The sequence below is a fragment of the Pholis gunnellus genome, assembly GCF_910591455.1.
Source record: "Pholis gunnellus genome assembly, chromosome: 8".
NCBI classification, from domain to species: Eukaryota; Metazoa; Chordata; class Actinopteri; order Perciformes; family Pholidae; genus Pholis; species Pholis gunnellus.
The window spans coordinates 25781360-25799321 of NC_136534.1; the positions used below are offsets into that span (position 1 = coordinate 25781360).

General features: G+C 40.2%; 1 protein-coding gene across 1 annotated transcript; it reads left to right on the plus strand.

Moving 5' to 3' along the window:
* The first annotated feature begins 558 nt into the window (after positions 1-558).
* On the plus strand, positions 559-17464 carry rhbg (Rh family B glycoprotein). Its single transcript, XM_079164724.1, has 10 exons — positions 559-895; positions 7567-7753; positions 7949-8099; positions 8269-8416; positions 10099-10265; positions 11467-11604; positions 12217-12350; positions 14146-14267; positions 15235-15308; positions 16651-17464. Exons 1-10 carry the CDS (start codon positions 718-720, stop codon positions 16726-16728), a joined length of 1377 nt encoding a protein of 458 aa, XP_079020850.1. The 5' UTR covers positions 559-717; the 3' UTR covers positions 16729-17464.
* The last annotated feature ends 498 nt before the right edge of the window (positions 17465-17962 follow it).

Below are 17962 nucleotides of genomic sequence, written 5' to 3' on the forward strand. Positions count from 1 at the left end.
ACTGAAGTAAAACTATCTGTTATCTACGTTCATGACATTTAAAATTTGTCCTTGATTTTCCCAACAAAAACTGCAGACAAAATTATTTTTACAAGAATGTTATGATATCAGTGTGTGTGTTAGCGAACCAGCAGTTTCCGTGTCGTCTCAGACACATCAATGCTTTTGTGTTTACTTTTAAACATGTGATGCAGCTGTGACAATGTTGTTTGAGTGACTGAATGACTGCTGCCAAACAGTGATCAATAGAGGAATTATGCAGAGAAGATCAAAGTGGCTTACATCTGATGCTAAAATCAAATTATGCAAGACTTGTCCACCTCAAAGTAGTCATGCAGTCGGTGAAAACGCCAACACATATTATCACTACAGAGTTCCTATCACATAGTGATGAATTATTAGTTATTTCTCATTTCTAAAGTCCACCTTAAAAAGTACAGTAGCAAAGGGGCGGGGCTTAAAGTCAGCCTGCATTATTCATACCGGAGGCAGGTCCGGTAGGTGTGACCCAGTAAAAACACATGTAAAACCAACTCTGGTGTCTTTCTGTTAGCTTCTTCTTCTTCTTTCACTCTCTCTCACACACACACACACATACACACATACACCAGCCTCCTGGCTCTGCACTGAGGACTCTCCGGCGGGTGTGTGAGAGAGACAAAACTTTTTGTGCTGGATCTTTAAAGCCCTCTCTCTTCCCCTCAGTTAGAGAAAAACATGACAGACGCGGCAACCAACATGCGGCTGAAGCTGCCGATCGTCTGCTTCATCCTGCAGATCATCCTCATCATCCTCTTCGGTACTCTGGTGCAGTATGACCACGACACAGACGCCAGGGCATGGCACAACCAGAGCAAATCTGACTATGAGAACGAATTCTACTACCGTTACCCAAGTGAGTGTCCGGTGGATGTGTGGAGGTTCAGGGTCAGAGGTCGCAGTGAGGCTCAGGATGCTTTTGGTTCCCAGTCTGTGTCTGAATTTAAGTAATATTTGAGTAAAGGTTTCTCAAGAGTATCAGTTTGAAGATAACTCATACAGTAACATTGCAGACTTGAAGTGAGTGGATGCTTTAATATGACAAAAATGTTGCAGATGTTGTTTATGACTTGGAAAGTCAAATTTTCTTTTATTAACAGCAGTCAAATTTTTTACATTTTGAATTATTATTATTATATCTTACACAGGCTGATAATGCAGAACACTCTGCTTTTGGGCTCCACCCAGTCGGCAGAATTTCTTTTGGTATGTACGTTGAATGTCGATGTTTCTGAACCAAAAATACATTTCATATCGGACTTCATATCACACTTACAGAAACGCATAATGGAACATGGGTAACGCTTTGAAACGATTGGTTGGGTTTAAGCAACATAACTACTTAGATAAGGAAGAAAAACGATCCTGGTTTGTGTTCAAATAATAACGTAACAACATAACGTAACAACGCAACGCAACAACGTAACGTAACAACGCAACGCAACAACGCAACGCAACAACGTAACGTAACATTGTACGTAACAACGAGAAGTAACAACGTGACGTAACAATGTACCGTAACAATGTACCATAACAATGTAACGTAACAATGTAACGTAACAATGTAACGTAACAATGTAACGTAACAATGTACCATAACAATGTAACGTAACAACGTGACGTAACAATGTACCGTAACAATGTACCGTAACAATGTACCATAACAATGTAACGTAACAGCGCAATATAATAGTGTAGCGTTACAAATTAACGTAACAACGTAAGTGGTGAAATAACAAATGCCCAAAGCGGACTTTCTTACGTAATGTTATGTAACAAGTGCAACGTTAAGTAACAAGCGTGAAGTCAACCTTTAGTTTTGTGTTCACACGGGACACAAAGGTCTTTGAATATAATCCAAATATCAGGTGTGAACAATTTATGAATAAAAAAAGATGAACAAAGTTGTTAATTCAGGCAACTTTTTGTCACCTGAAGCTTACATTCTGGGCGATCTTGCACAACATAAAACAGTCGTACCAAATATTTTAGTACATTTTCTGTCTTTTGTTTTTTTTTGCATTAACTCTTTCATGTTTTTGTCTTTCATATAATGCTAAACCAGCCTCTCTAACACTGAAATGCTGTCCTCTCTTACATGCTCCCTCAGTGATTTTTTGAAATCTGTAAGTATGCCATGCTCGCATGCCACTTCAACTCATTTACACATTCAGGATAGTAATTGTTAACTCGTCGTTATTCTGTGTGAAGAGATGAGGGGCTGCTGAGCTCCTCTGGTTTCCCCTAATTGGACGGGTCCCATTCTTTCTGAGCGAACATTTCATAGAGATGTCTTCCAGTCCGCTGCCGTCCCACAGAGGCAGATCCATTGATTGTTAATGTCCTGATTTATATGGATTGATGGAGTAGAAAAAAAAGGCTGGAGGGAAAACACAAGGCGTTGATTAGATGCTCATTACTCAACACATTTTCTATCCATTGACTCTTACTGCACACACAATTTCAAGCTGTTTTTCTGTTGTTGTTTTTTTTAACCCTAATCTTTGGCGTGATGCCTAAAATGACTACATAGCAGTGTAGTGTGAATATGTCATTGGTTGTACAAATTTGCGTTTGATTTTCAACTTTAAATGTCAGAAAAACGTTTAGGAGACAACATATAACCCCGTTCTTTAAAAATCTGTGATAATTATCCAAAAGCACAGTTTTTTAAACCAAAATAATGATCTTATAATCTTAAATATCTAAAATATCTTTAATTAATGTTTGCAAACAACCATTTTCTTTTACATTTCTCTGTTTCTTCCGTTTGCAGTTGTGACACAAACTTCATTTTTCATTCTAGCCACTCGTTAACTCAAAGTTCCACCTTAATAAATCAACGACTGAGGGCTGGTGGGCGTGTCCTAACTTGTCAGACTCTGTCGGAAGTTAAACTGGGCGTCTCTCTCTCTCCCAGGTGTGTGTGTGTGTGTGTTAGATTATGAGGAGAATGTAGATGAGACGAATACTCTCTTCTTACTTAAGAATCTTACTGTTTGAATCTCCAACGTGCAACCTTTAACTTTAACGTTATCTTCCTGTCAGCCACTGAACTCTTCACAAACACAAAAAACATCAGGACCTGCTCAAACCAATATTTGGTGCAAGATTTTATGTTTAAATTTGACCGTTTTCAGTATTCATGTTTTCAGCCAGTGGTTTTCTTTCCACTGCAAAGTTCAAAATAAGTAGTTGAAATAGAAATACATTACTGGGGATCAATACAAAATGCACACAATTATTTAAATCATTCACAAAATATAATTATAACAAACGTTTTTACAGTCTGACAAAGTATATAAAAATGTTTTCTGGCATTGCTACAGAGACACAACAAATACTGAAACACATAAACAGGTTGTGGCAGCTAAAGAAGGTAATTAGCAGCCTCTTGGCTTGTTATGCAAACCGTAGTGCCCTCAAGCAAATGTTCCCACACTCCAGAGGGTGCTGCTCTGTATCAACTGTTGACCTCTGCACCCGAGCGTTGGAAAAAACGTGAATTTCAAAGGGACAGCGTGTAGGATTTGGTGGTGTGGTTGCAGATAGCTGTACTTTGTGTTTCTATATGTTAGCAGGCTACTACGCTAAAACATGGTAAACCGTACACCTACTAAACATTAGCATGTCAGCATTGTCATAGCTTGTTAGCATGCTAATGTTAGCATTCAGCTCAAAGCATCACTGTGCAAAAGTCTCACAGAGCTGTTTGCATCGCTCGTAGTTTCGTATTTTGTAGTAAATCACTGAAGGGTTAGGCAGCTAAACTATACTTGGTGGAGGTTAGATAACGGTCACGGTCAAAAGCAACCAATGTTGACAGTTTCTGCTTTAAAACCTTGACACACAAGGGTCATTACTTACCCGGCCAAAAGACGACAAACATACTGGAGTTTGGTTGAACCGACAGTTCAGTTGTCTATTTCAAACCACAGAGAAGGTAACAGAGTCTGAGGTTAGAAAAACAAGAGCAGAGAGTTTAAGGTCCATTAGCTTTAATGGCTTCAGACAATCTTTAACCCGACACCTTCGCTGTCACGGGAGCTGAAACAGACTTTCATGTTTCAGTGCTGTGTTTACGCAACCTCCATCCTCCATCCTTTCCGCACGCCGAGAAAAAAACGGTACAATAAACAGACGAGTTCACAATCTGCAGGTTATCTGAAGGGCAGCGTGTAAATCCTGTGTGTCGGCGGTCATATAGTCAATGTATTGTCTGTCCCATAGGTTCCTGTGAGATAAGGATGGTGTGTCAACTGAAAATATGTCTCCCTCATATACGGGTTCTCCATACAATTACATTCCCATACAACTGAACCACATCCTCAATTACGTTTGGACGGAAACATATTTTTGTCCCGGATTCCAGTGATGTGATTTAAGTGCAGTTTCAAGTCTTATGTTACATTTTATTTCAGTCAGTTTACCCCAAATCACTAAGTTTTGTTTGCTGACTTTTTAAAACCCTTTTTTTGTGTTGTATAGGGGAACTATCCCTTTAAAGAGACCTAACTAAGACATCTTTTGGACAGATTTAATGGAGAGTTTTAGTTTAGTTTTTTCGAATCTGTCCATTATTTTAATAGTTCAGTATTGTATGCAAGATAACAGGTATGTCCTTGGCCTGAAAAACGTTGAAGACCCCTGGTCTCAATGATCCTAATTCACAGGAGAACACATGTTATTTATAGTAACCTAAATGTATAAATCAAATAGAGATTTAAAGAGACAAACTGAGTTGAAAGTGTTGATGTGGGGTTCTCACAAACCTTCAATAATGTTGAAAAGAATTATTAATATTTACAGTTATTTACATACATGAAAAAACTCCAAAATGAGTTGGTTTAAAATCAGTTTAGATATAAAAAGACAGATTTATGGGGGTTTTTCTTACATTTGTCTGCATTCTACATTTGTGTGCACATACTGCGAAAAATATTTTCATAACCAGAACTGTTCTATAATAATATTAAGAGTGATTATCACTAAAGATTTATGCATTTGTGTTACTTTTTATTTTGGGTTCCTGGTAGTTTTATACTTATTCAAATGAAAAGTCCAACTTGAAGGAGGGTTACCATGCATGAGGGGGTAAAGACAGTTTAAAAGTTGCTAAACAAAGACAGAAATGCATGCATTGAAAGTCAGCAGGAATATTCAAAAAGTGAATCTGGACTCAGGAGGGTTAAGAACTCTTTTTTTTACCCTGCAGGCATGAAATAATTGAGGGAAAACATCAATCCCTCTCATTTTGTGGCAATTCTTGGCCTCAAAAATGGTCACATTTAACGAAAACTTCAGCAAAAAATAAAAGTTGAGCTTCAACAGATCGAACCAACTTGTGCCGAGCAGAGGCTGAGTCACTGCTCTGATTGTACGGCGTCCTGCTGGATATCGGTGCGTGTATCACGGGCCAACGGGGACACTGGCAGCACATCCGCCTGTCCATGCCAATTAAACGGGGACCACAGCGACATCAGCCACCGCATAATGCAATATTGGGTGTGCGGTAGTTTGGGACAAATAAGGAGAGTTAGAGAGCAGATCACCATCCTTCCTCTTTAGAGTCTTTAACACAGCGGACCAGCGATACTTTGTCAATATAATCCTGTAACTTTACAGTTATGGGTTTCTAAACATGAATAGCCAAATGGAAGATGTGCGGGTCCGTGTCACAGCCGGACCTGAAGTCCCCGTTGGCCAAGGCTTATGTAACTGTGCTCATTCACAGAGCGACGCTGTTTTCTATGACAAAGCCCTCGAGTGACTCAGTTGTTGGCAGTATTCAGGTGTTTTTTTTGTTGATGGAGGCTTTTGAGGAGCAGATAACATGAGGTTGATCTAAATGACTCGTATCCTCACTGAACTGCTCTTGGCTCTCTGCCAAAAGGCTTTTCATTGGAAAAGTATGAAAGGAAATTTTAATGTCGTCGAACAAGTTGGTGAACATTTAATTTTCACCTTTAATATTTCTTTTAATAGCTCCTCATCTTTCCCTTTTTTATTAAAAATAATAATTGGTTTCAATTGTAAATAGACTTTGATCTTGATTTTACGAATGTTACATTTCTCAAAGGTAAATAAAAAGTTACATCAGAGTCAATTAGAGGCGTAATAGTCAATTAATCCATTGGTTAAACGTATGTATCAGCAGCATTTTTTTTAAAGTTAAAATGACATAAATCAGTTCCAGATTCTCAAATGAGATGATTAGCTGCTTCAGTCAGTTTTATATCGATGTAAACTGAATATCTTTGGGCTTTGAACTGTTGGTTGTACAAAACATGCAGTTTTGAAGACCTCCCATTTGGTCTACGTAAAAATAAATTCTTGACATTTAATAGATATCATAATTGTTATAATTGGAGTCAATTATAAACCCCAAAGGCAATAGATTAACTTGAGATCTCCTGTCATAACAACCTGATCTCATGGGAAGGCGTATAGATAACACAACATGTCCGCTTGTCTTAATAATACAACGCTGTTTACGTAAAACGGCCGGAGCGAAGTTTAGGAAACGAAACCAGTAGTTACATTTCGGAAAAACATTCTGGTTGGGCTTAAAAACAAGTACGTAAACTAAGTAAAACTTTACAACGTAATATAAGTACAGAAAACACGTCACAAACGTAACTTAACGTAACTTCAAAATAACTTCAGGACATGAACAAGGGTCGAACAAGGGTCCTGGTTGAGAGTCCTGTGTTTGTTTGATCCCTCCCTTCCCACGTTCTCACTTTTTATACTTCGTCATTTGCTCTAAGCGTAGTTTATACACGCAAAAAGCAAGTAGTTAGTTGAGACCGGGCTGGTGTGGTGGGAAATTATTTTACCCGCTGTTGAGTCTTCTTAAGTTGAAATGAAGAATATTGTCAAACAGAACTTGTCTTTGAAAAGTATTTATTGGCCAAATAATCTTCTTTACAGAGAAGAGGCATAGTTACACCCCGTAGAAGTGTGCACTACAGATTAAAATTCTTAGAGTTATAAAGAGAGTGATCAAGGGTGGGGGCCTGAGTACTGGAACATCTTGCACAACATGCAAATTTATGATAGTCTGATTCACAACAAGTTATAAAACAGTTGTATTTTATAAGAATATAAAATACACATAAGAATATAAACTATGATAAGAATATAATATTTCCATTACCCAGACAGCAAGATACATTTGAGCACGTATGTTAACACAAAGGATGAAGGTGTACTGAGTTCAGAGCAAAAGTACAAGTACTTAAGCATTTACACAATATACTAAGTAGACATTTTCCATTACACTGGTCACATATACAGAGTTGAGTGTCATCTGCAAAGACAATCAATACTTTGCTTGTATGTTTCTAAGGAGGGGAAAACTAAAAAAGTGGAAAATGGAAGCAGTACTTCAAAGTAGTGGGCCCAGGACTGAGCCTTGTGGAACTCCACTTGTCTTCTGGGTCCATGTTGCCTCTCCATCACATAAAATAAACAAAAAAATCTATCTCCATAATCTTAGCCAGTGTGTTTTTCTACATTGTTTAGGTTTCCAGGATGTGCACGTGATGATCTTCATCGGTTTCGGCTTCCTCATGACCTTCTTGCAGCGCTATGGCTTCAGCAGCGTGGGCTTCAACTTCCTGATCGCAGCCTTCTGCATACAATGGGCCACGCTCATGCAGGGCTTCTTCCACGGTATGCATGGAGGCAAGATCCACATCGGAGTGGAGAGGTACGTGTGAAAACCATATTGCACATGTATTAACGCACAAAAACCACTGACACATAAACAATATGTTGGACGAGGTGCATGAAAGAGAAGAATACAGACTGAGTTAAACATCTCTAACACACAATAAATGTTTATTTGTTGTCAATGCTCTGCACACGATACGTCATGTTTTCTATCAAACTCTGTTTCTTTCAGCATGATCAATGCTGATTTCTGCACCGGCGCTGTGCTCATCTCATTTGGAGCCGTTTTGGGTAAAACCAGCCCTGTCCAGCTGCTGGTGATGGCGGTTTTCGAGGTCACGCTGTTTGCTGTCAATGAGTTTGTCCTGCTGTCCGCTCTTGGGGTAAGCTACAAAAAAAACAAACAGATATACTCTAGAAGTAATTCTCTGTTGTGTGATGTGCAGAGCAAAACAACACAGCAAGGACTGATTAGCACCAAAGATGAGAAAAATATATCGCTGTCAAATATATAGAATTTTCTAAACCATATTGTGGCTAACTTTGTTGCAGGCTAAAGATGCAGGCGGCTCCATGACCATCCACACGTTTGGAGCCTACTTCGGCCTCACGGTGACCCGGATCCTGTACCGGCCCAACCTGGAGAAGAGCAAACACAGGAACAGCTCCGTCTACCATTCTGACCTGTTCGCTATGATCGGTAAACATCTGTCATAGATGGACTTTTATCGTTTACGAAATACTTGTGCTGCCATCGAGTGGTTCATTCGTGCTCTGTCCCACCGTTGCATAAGATCATTGATGGGTGTTGTCAGGTGTGGTCATAGGTGTGATAAACTCAAACCTTCAGACCCATTCAGATCAGTGCAGCAATACTTAAATACATAGATTTAGTGTGAATTTGCTCTAAAATTCAGTTATAGAAATTTTGGAAGATTTGTAATATTTTGCCACACAGATTGATGCCCTGACTGGCCTCAGGAATCGGATGAAAAGAAAATGATAAAAGGACTTTGGCTCGACATTGATCTTTAGCTTTTTGATTAAGGATTGAAAGCCGTGCGGGAATCCAGAATAATTAGCATGCAGATTTTCCGTACGAAAACCATCGGGTCCAGTGTGAATTATACGTTTCTTTTTGGTCAATGAAGCCCATTCCTTCTAAATACAGCCTGTGTCCACTCCACACATTAAAAAACCCTCCCAGCAAAGAACGTCTATCGTTAAGTACTCAATACATAAACAAATCGGACCCAAAATGTGATGCTAAAGCTAACGTTATCTTTTGTGGCTTGCCCCTTTCCTTGACCAACATACAACATTTGCAACATCAGCTACGTTACCATCTTCCTCGCCTCCCAGTTGCTAGGAAGAACTCAAGCAATATATCGTCCTTAACTTGGTGGTTGAAGAAGTTATATTGTTACATTATTGGGTGATGAGAAGGAGGCTTCCCAATTTTCTGAAGGCACATTATTCCAAAACGCCAATAGTCCAAAGAATATCCCATTTGTCTGACAATCCCAAAAACAAACTCCTATTGTTCCGAAGGTCCATTGCTCTAAATAATGACAGCAATATTTTGTATGACATCAGTTGGAACACAGGACTTCATCACTGGTCAAACACTTACTTTCGCAGGTGGAAATCTGCTGAAATCGAGCTCCGTCCACATACTTCTTCCCCCGTACAAATGTTCCACAGAGGTGTGCAAGCATTCATAGGAACCCACAAAACCAGTATTTGTAAATTTCCGCGTGACTTTTCTTTGTGGAAGAAAATTTGTGCTTGGTGTGAAACAGGCTTTTCATGTTTTCCCCAATTCTAAAGATTCAAAATAATGTTGTCAGAAAGTGTGTAACAACAACACATGTACTTTGGAGGTAAAGGTGCGTTTGTCAGTTAAAAGCATTTCTTATTTCTGTAGATTTATTGTAACAATGTTCCGGTGCATGTAAAATGTCATTACATCTGGTGAAGTGCGCCTAATGACTAACACAAAGTTTAGCTCTCAGACTTGACTTAACGTGTTGGTGTTTTCTTGCAAAACAATGTTTTGATACTAAATACAAATAGTAGCATCTCCTCCCCTTCACCTGGGATTTACCTCAATAGATTCCTGACTTCATCATCAAAACTTCAATGTTAAACATGAGTTAACTTATTGAACAGCATGAGCTCCTCTCAGAGACAGATGGAGACTTCCCAACATCAGATCTGTTGACATCCTTTTGGTTTTCTTCCAGACATCAGATCTCACGCAGGCTGGAAAACAAGTTGCATGCTGTTTGTAGTTAGAGTGAATTTGTTGGATTTGCCCAAATGCATCTTTTTAACCTCTTTTATAGCAATAAACCAACTGAATGCCGCTGTGCTTCTCAGGTACCATCTACCTGTGGATGTTCTGGCCCAGCTTCAACTCTGCCGTCACAGCTCAGGGAGACGACCAGCACCGCACGGCCATGAACACCTACTACTCTCTGGCAGCCTGCACTCTGGCCACATACGGCATGTCCGCCCTCACGGCGCACGACGGCAAGCTGGACATGGTGAGCACAACCGGATTATCGTCACTAAATTCAATCAGGAAATAAAGTAATAATCGCTAATTTACTGGAATCGCCAACTTTAGGAATGAAACTGAGGCAACAGGCTCCTCCAGAAAGACAAGAATGCAAAAATCAAGAACTAGAACTTGAATTCCCGTCAGGATCTTATCAGAGCTAAAACTCATGACAGAGTTACTCAAAAGATAAAAAGCTGATGTGTTTGTCACCTGAAGACATGAACCCTTCCCCCCCAAAAAAACAAATGTGAGCTGTGGCTCAGTCACATGGAGGTTCACACTGTGCTGTATCGCTGTCATGCTCAGCTGTCGACAGTTACTCATCCTGATATCAAGATGAAGCATTCCTGTGCTGATAGCGATCGAACCCTCAGAGAGTCATAGTCAGAGCGGTAACTCATGACAAAAAGGAGACGATAGAGTCTGATGATAGTAAAGAAACGCTCGTCAGTCTCTTATGTATTCCACCTGTTTGCTGCCGTGTGTGACCTTCTGACCTTTGTCAGAAGGTCTCATCCATTTAAGTTGCTTCGTCTGCAGACGTGCAGATCCTTTTGTTTTTTCTCACTTTTGCAGATTTACAGTTTTAGAAATAAAAGCAGGGAAAAAGACATTTTCATAATTTAGTAATATAGTGTTGTGCAAGTCAGATTTTATTGAATAAATACAAAGAAGACCTGGAACGATGTGGTGGTGTGGTGCACATAGATTATATTTTGTGGAGAAAGAAAGCGATTTTCATTTGAGAAAACAATCACGTATTCGGACATAAAAGCATCTGAAACATACAGAAGTTCTCAGATTAGCTGAGATTGTGGCACATTTAAGGGATCATATTTGTGTTTTGCTAAATAACTAATTTACAAGCAGCTGGATGATTCATCAGATAACCAGAGCTGCTGCTAGGAAATGTCATGACTCATGACCTTCACTTCTCAATAGTTCCCCACCCTGCGCCCTGAACCAATCCCAATGTTTGTCTTCATTTAAACTTTTCATTCAGTTAAACTGTTCAGTTATACGTTTTTTTACATATTTATTTCCCAAATAACTATATTGAGGCTGAAAATCCAAGTTGCTATGTCACAAAATTCCCATGAATTGTATCTAGTACCTCAGTATAATGTGTGTTTCAGGATTAACGTGCATTTTAATGTATAAAAACATCTTTTTCTCATCTTTAGGTCCACATCCAGAACGCCGCCCTGGCCGGTGGAGTTGCAGCAGGAACAGCCGGTGAAATGATGCTGACGCCGTACGGCTCCATGATCGTCGGCCTCTTGGCCGGCATCATCTCTGTTCTGGGCTTCAAGTACCTCTCAGTAAGGATCACTCAGAATCTAATGATTAAGACGAGAGACGACACGGATCAATTAGAGGCACAGCAGAGAAAGGACAAAAAAAAGACCTCAAACTGCACACGTTCTACTGATCGGTAACATAATACGGAGACGTCTGGTCCTATTTTCTGTTGTTCTTGCTGTCACATACCTGTGGAATGAGCAAATTTAATAACTAAACAAAATGCACATGAAGCCCGTTTAAACAAATGGATCTGAGATACTTTAGATTCCATTAATCAAACAGAACGATAATGTAACTGATCTGATAGAGAAGCACCTTTATAAACAGTGTTAGTGTTCATGAATCCGTTAGGTGCTGTGTGGATCCCCACATGTATTTATTTCATTGTATGCATATAAATATGAATATAAATAATAACATTTATTTATTTATGTATTATCAAGGTTAATGCACATTCATCAACATTAATGTAAATGTTAGACATTAAAGCTTACACGAGTACAATAAGGCCGCATCGTACAAACACACAAAATGAATACACAACAACATCTTCATTACAAATTCAAGTGCATTTTATTCTGTGACGTTCTCCTCCAGAAGCAAACCTCCGTCTCTCTTTCTTCTTTCAGCCCATCCTGGAGGACAAACTGAAGATCCAGGACACCTGCGGGGTCAACAACCTGCACGGCATGCCCGGCATCCTGGGCGCCATCGTGGGAGCGGTCACCGCCGCCGTGGCGACCACAGACGTTTACGGAAAAGGGTGAATATTTCATCTCAGCTGTTGTCGTGGACACGAAACACACCTGATGCAACATTATAAAAGACTGAGAGGCTTAGAGGGGCCAACTGGGACCATCTCTACTCCAGGTTGTTATCATACAGCGTTAGTAGCTATATATATATATTCACTAACAAGGACCACGCACATAACTGTATGAGTTTCGAGAGGTTTATTGCATAACGGAATGATTGTTGGATGAGGAAGCGGAAGAGGTAGAGGGTTGAAGGGATGAAGGGATGTAGGGTAGGGGTAGAGGTAGAAGGATGTAGGGTAGGGGTAGAGGGATGAAGGGATGTAGGGTAGGGATCAAGGTAGAGGGATGTAGGGTAGGGGTAGAGGTAGAGGGATGTAGGGTAGAGGGATGAAGGGATGTAGGGTAGGGGTAGAGGTAGAGGGATGTAGGGTAGGGGTAGAGGGATGAAGGGATGTAGGGTAGGGATCAAGGTAGAGGGATGTAGGGTAGGGGTAGGGGTAGAGGGATGAAGGGATGTAGGGTAGAGGTAGAGGGATGTAGGGTAGGGGTAGAGGGATGTAGGGTAGAGGTAGAGGGATGAAGGGATGTAGGGTAGGGATCAAGGTAGAGGGATGTAGGGTAGGGGTAGAGGGATGAAGGGATGTAGGGTAGGGGTAGAGGTAGAGGGATGTATGGTAGGGGTAGGGGTAGAGGGATGAAGGGATGTAGGGTAGGGATCAAGGTAGAGGGATGAAAAGATGTAGGTTAGGGATAGAGGTAGAGGGATGAAGGGACGTGACGGGGGACCGTTGGTGTCCGGCGGCTGCTGGGAACGGAGACTGTTGGATGGGGGGCCGTCTCTTAGGAAGCTCTGGAGGTGCAGAGTCCCCAGTCGTTCCTGTAATCCTGCGAGAGAGAGAGAGAAAAAGGAAAACAAAAAACGGGGTTGGGGGGAGGGATGAGAGAACAGATCCAAAGAGGAAGTGAACGGGTTAGTAGAGCTTAAATACTTGTCCGGGGGAAATGAGCCGTGTTCTGGGCGTGGTCCCGTTCCTGAACAAAGTTTATAAAACTACATTATATATATATATATATATAAGATTAATGCACTGTAATTCATAGATATCCCACAAAATCAATTTGTGTGTAATCCACAAAATCATGAACCAGGAAGTATGAAGACTGCAAAGTCTTTCTCCAGGAAACCGTTGTTCGATCCGCGAGTAAAACTAGAAGTCAACGTCGATTTATTTGTCACGCAACTTTCGCACTAAGTTCGGTTTGTTTGGTAGTTATTTTAACCCGAAACACAATCTTTTCATAAACCAAACTAAGTTGTTTCCTATGAAGACAGAAGTTTATGTTGAAAAGACGTGCGTGTGAAGAGCTGAGTTTGATAAGAACCGTTTGTCTGAAGATACGTTGCACCTAAAGTGTGTACTGACCTACATACTGACTGTTTCCTAATCAGGATTCCAAATGATTTACATGTATGTGGTGGGAAAGCAAAGTGACTTTAACAAGTCTAAACACCAGCAGTGGTTCATCCTGAATAACCACATGTTTTCACTTGGTGGGAGAGAATCTGTGTGTGTGTGTGTGTGTGTGTGTGGTTTCAACCGCAGCAGTTTATTCAGTCATAGATTGTATCACTGACAGATTAGAGCTCCCTTCAGGCTGCTCTCACATTCCTCCTTCAGTGCAAAGTCAGCATGCGGGGACCTGCAGCGATACATTGATACGCCTGAGTGCGTTTTAATTAATTGTTGTTACTTTAAGTCCTCCACTAATAACTCGTTGTTGTTGTTGTTGTTGTTTCAGGATGGGAGACGTGTTCCCCGACGTGGCGAGCGGAGAGATTGAAGCGTCTCACCAGGGCGTCCGTCAGATCATCTCCCTCGCCGTCACCCTCGGCATCGCCCTGGGGGGGGGGCTCATTGTCGGTAGGTGTCGGCCTGATGAAGAACTCTTAAACTGGACGTTTGAGCAACGCGAAGTTAAACAATTAAAGAGATTAAAACTGGGTTTAATATGATTCAAAGATATCATCTTGAAACTAAGATAATTATTTGTTTGTGTTACAAGTTTTCTGAAAATGTGATGTTTAAATATGCAAATGAGGCATTGTCTTATTAAATATGTGCTCACTTTCATACATTTTCAGAACATAAATCTGAACATTGGATAAAGGTTCAAACTGGTGTTGACATGTTAGAGTTAAAGGTTTTTACAGATTCATGAAAATACAGAAAATAATCTCAACAGCCATAAAAGAAAATCCATTTCCTCCATGTTTATATTAATATAATGTATAGATGAGTGTGTGAGTGATGTGTGAACCTTCAGCACATAGAGGAATGAACGTGTAACGTTTGGTGTGTGTAAGAGCTGCTGAAGTGGAGATTTATCATCAGAGTCTGAGAACAAACTCATTGAGAGAAAACGTCCTTTAAAGAGACGTTTAGTTCATTACAGACGTTTAGAGACTCTACAGGTGAAGAGTTAACACATGAACTCATATATATCACCATGAAGCTTCACCACTTCATCACTCACACTAAGAGGAGGAGTTATTGTGTTACAAGTTTTCTTTTTCTGAAGACGTGTTCTGGAAGAAACATATTTTGTCCAAACATCTCCAAAACCTTCCCTTTCAAACGGATGCAGCCTTTAATTAACCGAGACGTCGCGACACTTTACTGTGAAGGCTCATCAGAAGAAGCAAACTGAACGACTTCACCGCTCCTTTATTGTGTGATTAACCTGCAGATGCTGTTCCGCGTTAATGATGAACACCAGCGACTCACTCGACAGTTAACTTTCGTGTTTTGTCTTGTTGGAGCTGCAGAAGAAAATGAGTTCTCACAACAGAAGTGGTCACACATAAATGATGGTTTGTCCTCCTCTCAGGTTTCATCTTGAAGCTCCCCGTCTTCGGCGCTCCTTCCGACAGCATCTGCTACGAGGACGGCATCTACTGGGAGGTGAGTCACGCTCTCCGTTGTTTCTCACTCATTTCGTGCAACATTTCCAGAAGTTTCCTGCAAATAATTCTGTTATTTGTCCCCAAGAGACAGTGTTCAGTCAGTACACTTCATATTCAGTCATCTCGTTCTTGTGACTCTCTGTCAATGGAGAATACTATGATACATTCATATTTATTTAGCTTTAAATGGACTTAAAATGTCCCTTTAATTAGTAAATTACATCCCTCTTTCCTAGAATTGTAGGAAATGAATCTGAAAATAAATGGTTGTAATCTTTCTTATTGGTGACAGTCATATTAATTAACAGGACAAATATACACAGTGTTTAATTACTTCTTTACCAATTAATGAATTCCTATTAAATGGCAACAGAGAGTCTTTGAAGTCAGCTGACGATGCAAATATAAAGTATGAAGATTCAACATTCTAATAATACATGAATGAGAAATATATTTTTATTTGGGTTTAAATGGAGCAGGTCTTTCCAGGAAATTCCTATTTTCTTTATGATCAGCATAAAATGACATCATTCTTTCCAGGAAACGAAAGAAAGAATGTATTAATTCTCCAGTAATTAATAACGACCACCAGGTGGCGCCATCGCGCTGACATTCATATGATCAGTGACCGTGGTGCTGCTGATGAGGCAGTGCTGCTGTCTGACCACCAGGGGGCGCAAATTCCCCACCACACGGGTGTCTCAGACCAGGTGGAGTCCCTCCTGGATGATGTCATTTAAATTTCCCCCACAATGCAACGTGCAGCATCGTCATGCTTTAGTTTTATGTGTGCACGAGTATATATATATATCATGCAGACTAGATGTGCGCCTCTTTACTCCGGGTTATTTTACTAAAACGAGGCATTTTGTTACAAAATAATTAAATTAAAATAATAGCATGGACTGGTTCTTTCGCTGTTAATGTGGGATGAACCTCATTATTAGACATAAAAGATTAATTCAATTTACTAAAATTGAAATGTTTTTGTCTCGTTTTTACCACCAGTTTAACAAAAATATATAATTGATTTCTCTCCATTTCTTTCATAAACCACAAATAATAAGTGATTCTGTTCTTTTTAATGATTATCTGAAAGTGGGAACAAAAGGCAAAACGCTCGTGTACATTCATGCAGCGCCTCGCGGAGACCTGCAGCAACGATGACATTTAGACACGCAGGGAATGAAGTGCACCTTTGAAAAGCCACAATTAGACCAGTTTAGTCTGGAAGACATGCAGGATGAGGTCACGGAAGTGTAGAAACTCAATTATCTCATGGTCTGTCTGTGTGTGTGTGTGTGTGTGTGTGTGTGTGTGTGTGTGTGTGTGCGTCTCAGGTGCCGGGAGACGAGGAGGGTCACGAGGAACAGTTGACCGCAGTGAACACCGCAGAGTCCGAGAAGCTCAACAGTTAGACACACACTCACACACTCACACGCACACACACACACTCACACACACTCTGAGGTTTTTACATCCCAGCACTTGAGTATTACACTGATTCTGTTGTAAAAATAAAAAACTCCAAAATTCTCATTTTATACTAAATCAAAGCCCGCGTCCCCACACGGTGCGCAGGTTATTGGCCGCTGCGGCCGCTAGAGGGCGACCTCGGGTCGTGTGTCACTCTGAGCTGCAGGCCTGTGAGAGAAAGAGTGCATTTTGTGAAATGATGTGTCTATTTGATGAAAGATGCTGTCTCATTGTTTCTCCTAAATCTATTAGACAGAATATAATGTGAGCAGCCGGTAAAAAAACCAAAGACAAACAGACTCCTTCAGAGCCACAAGCCTCCATTCAACACTCCGAATATGAAATAAAACGTTTTTAAATTGTTTTTTACTGGAAACCTTTTTTTTTTTTTTCATTTTAAATACGTGATTTTCATGTAAAACATTGCAGATGTTTTTTTAATGTGTTTATCTCCTAATACTTCAGGGTTGGGATTTCATTTGTTTTATTATACTGTGTGTGATTAGGTCGAGATATTACAGGTCAGTCATGTACCTTTGTTATTAATTCTATGTTGGAGCAATAGATTTTTAGATTAATTTTGCCTTAATTAGCTGAAAGCTGCATTCACAGTTTGACACTATTTCATGGGAATTGGAACAATGTTGGAATATTGACAGAATAAATCGTTGTGCCTTTTGTGTTTTGTCTGATTTGTGTCATTTGACAAGAGGCCGATACAACAAGAGGAAAAGTCACAATATTGACAGAAAGAAAGAAACAAATCATTCATCGATTCACGTTGTTTTTCTTTGTCCTCTGGACGTCTGTCACTGTTCAGGGTTTCATAATGTGAGTCATTTTCTAAAATGTGGCAGAGAGGAGAGAGCGATCACGATGACGTTTCTTAATGATCTCCTTGGAAGAGGTTAAAGCCTCCGATCACAGGTGGATTTTCTCTCACCGCCTCATTCACACAGTTTCACTGTCAGGCATCAAACAGGCAAAAGGTGTCCTTGTTAGATTCTGGTCTCCTCAGGGCCCGGGTATGACAGGTGATTAATGCCACTGAGGAGGACCAGGAGGAAGAAGTATCAATAACTACAATTTGATTCATTTTACCTGCGAAAAAAAACACTTCTCATGAGTTCTTAAGAAGGTTCAGTCTGAGCGAGACGACGTTCAGAACCATGGAAC

Bases quoted from the DNA above. Each gene is read 5' to 3' on its own strand.
- rhbg (XM_079164724.1), top strand. From the start codon at position 718: ATGACAGACGCGGCAACCAACATGCGGCTGAAGCTGCCGATCGTCTGC. The intron at 10,266-11,466 runs GTGAGCACAACC...TCTCATCTTTAG, and splicing joins ACGACGGCAAGCTGGACATG to GTCCACATCCAGAACGCCGC. The intron at 11,605-12,216 runs GTAAGGATCACT...TTCTTCTTTCAG, and splicing joins TGGGCTTCAAGTACCTCTCA to CCCATCCTGGAGGACAAACT.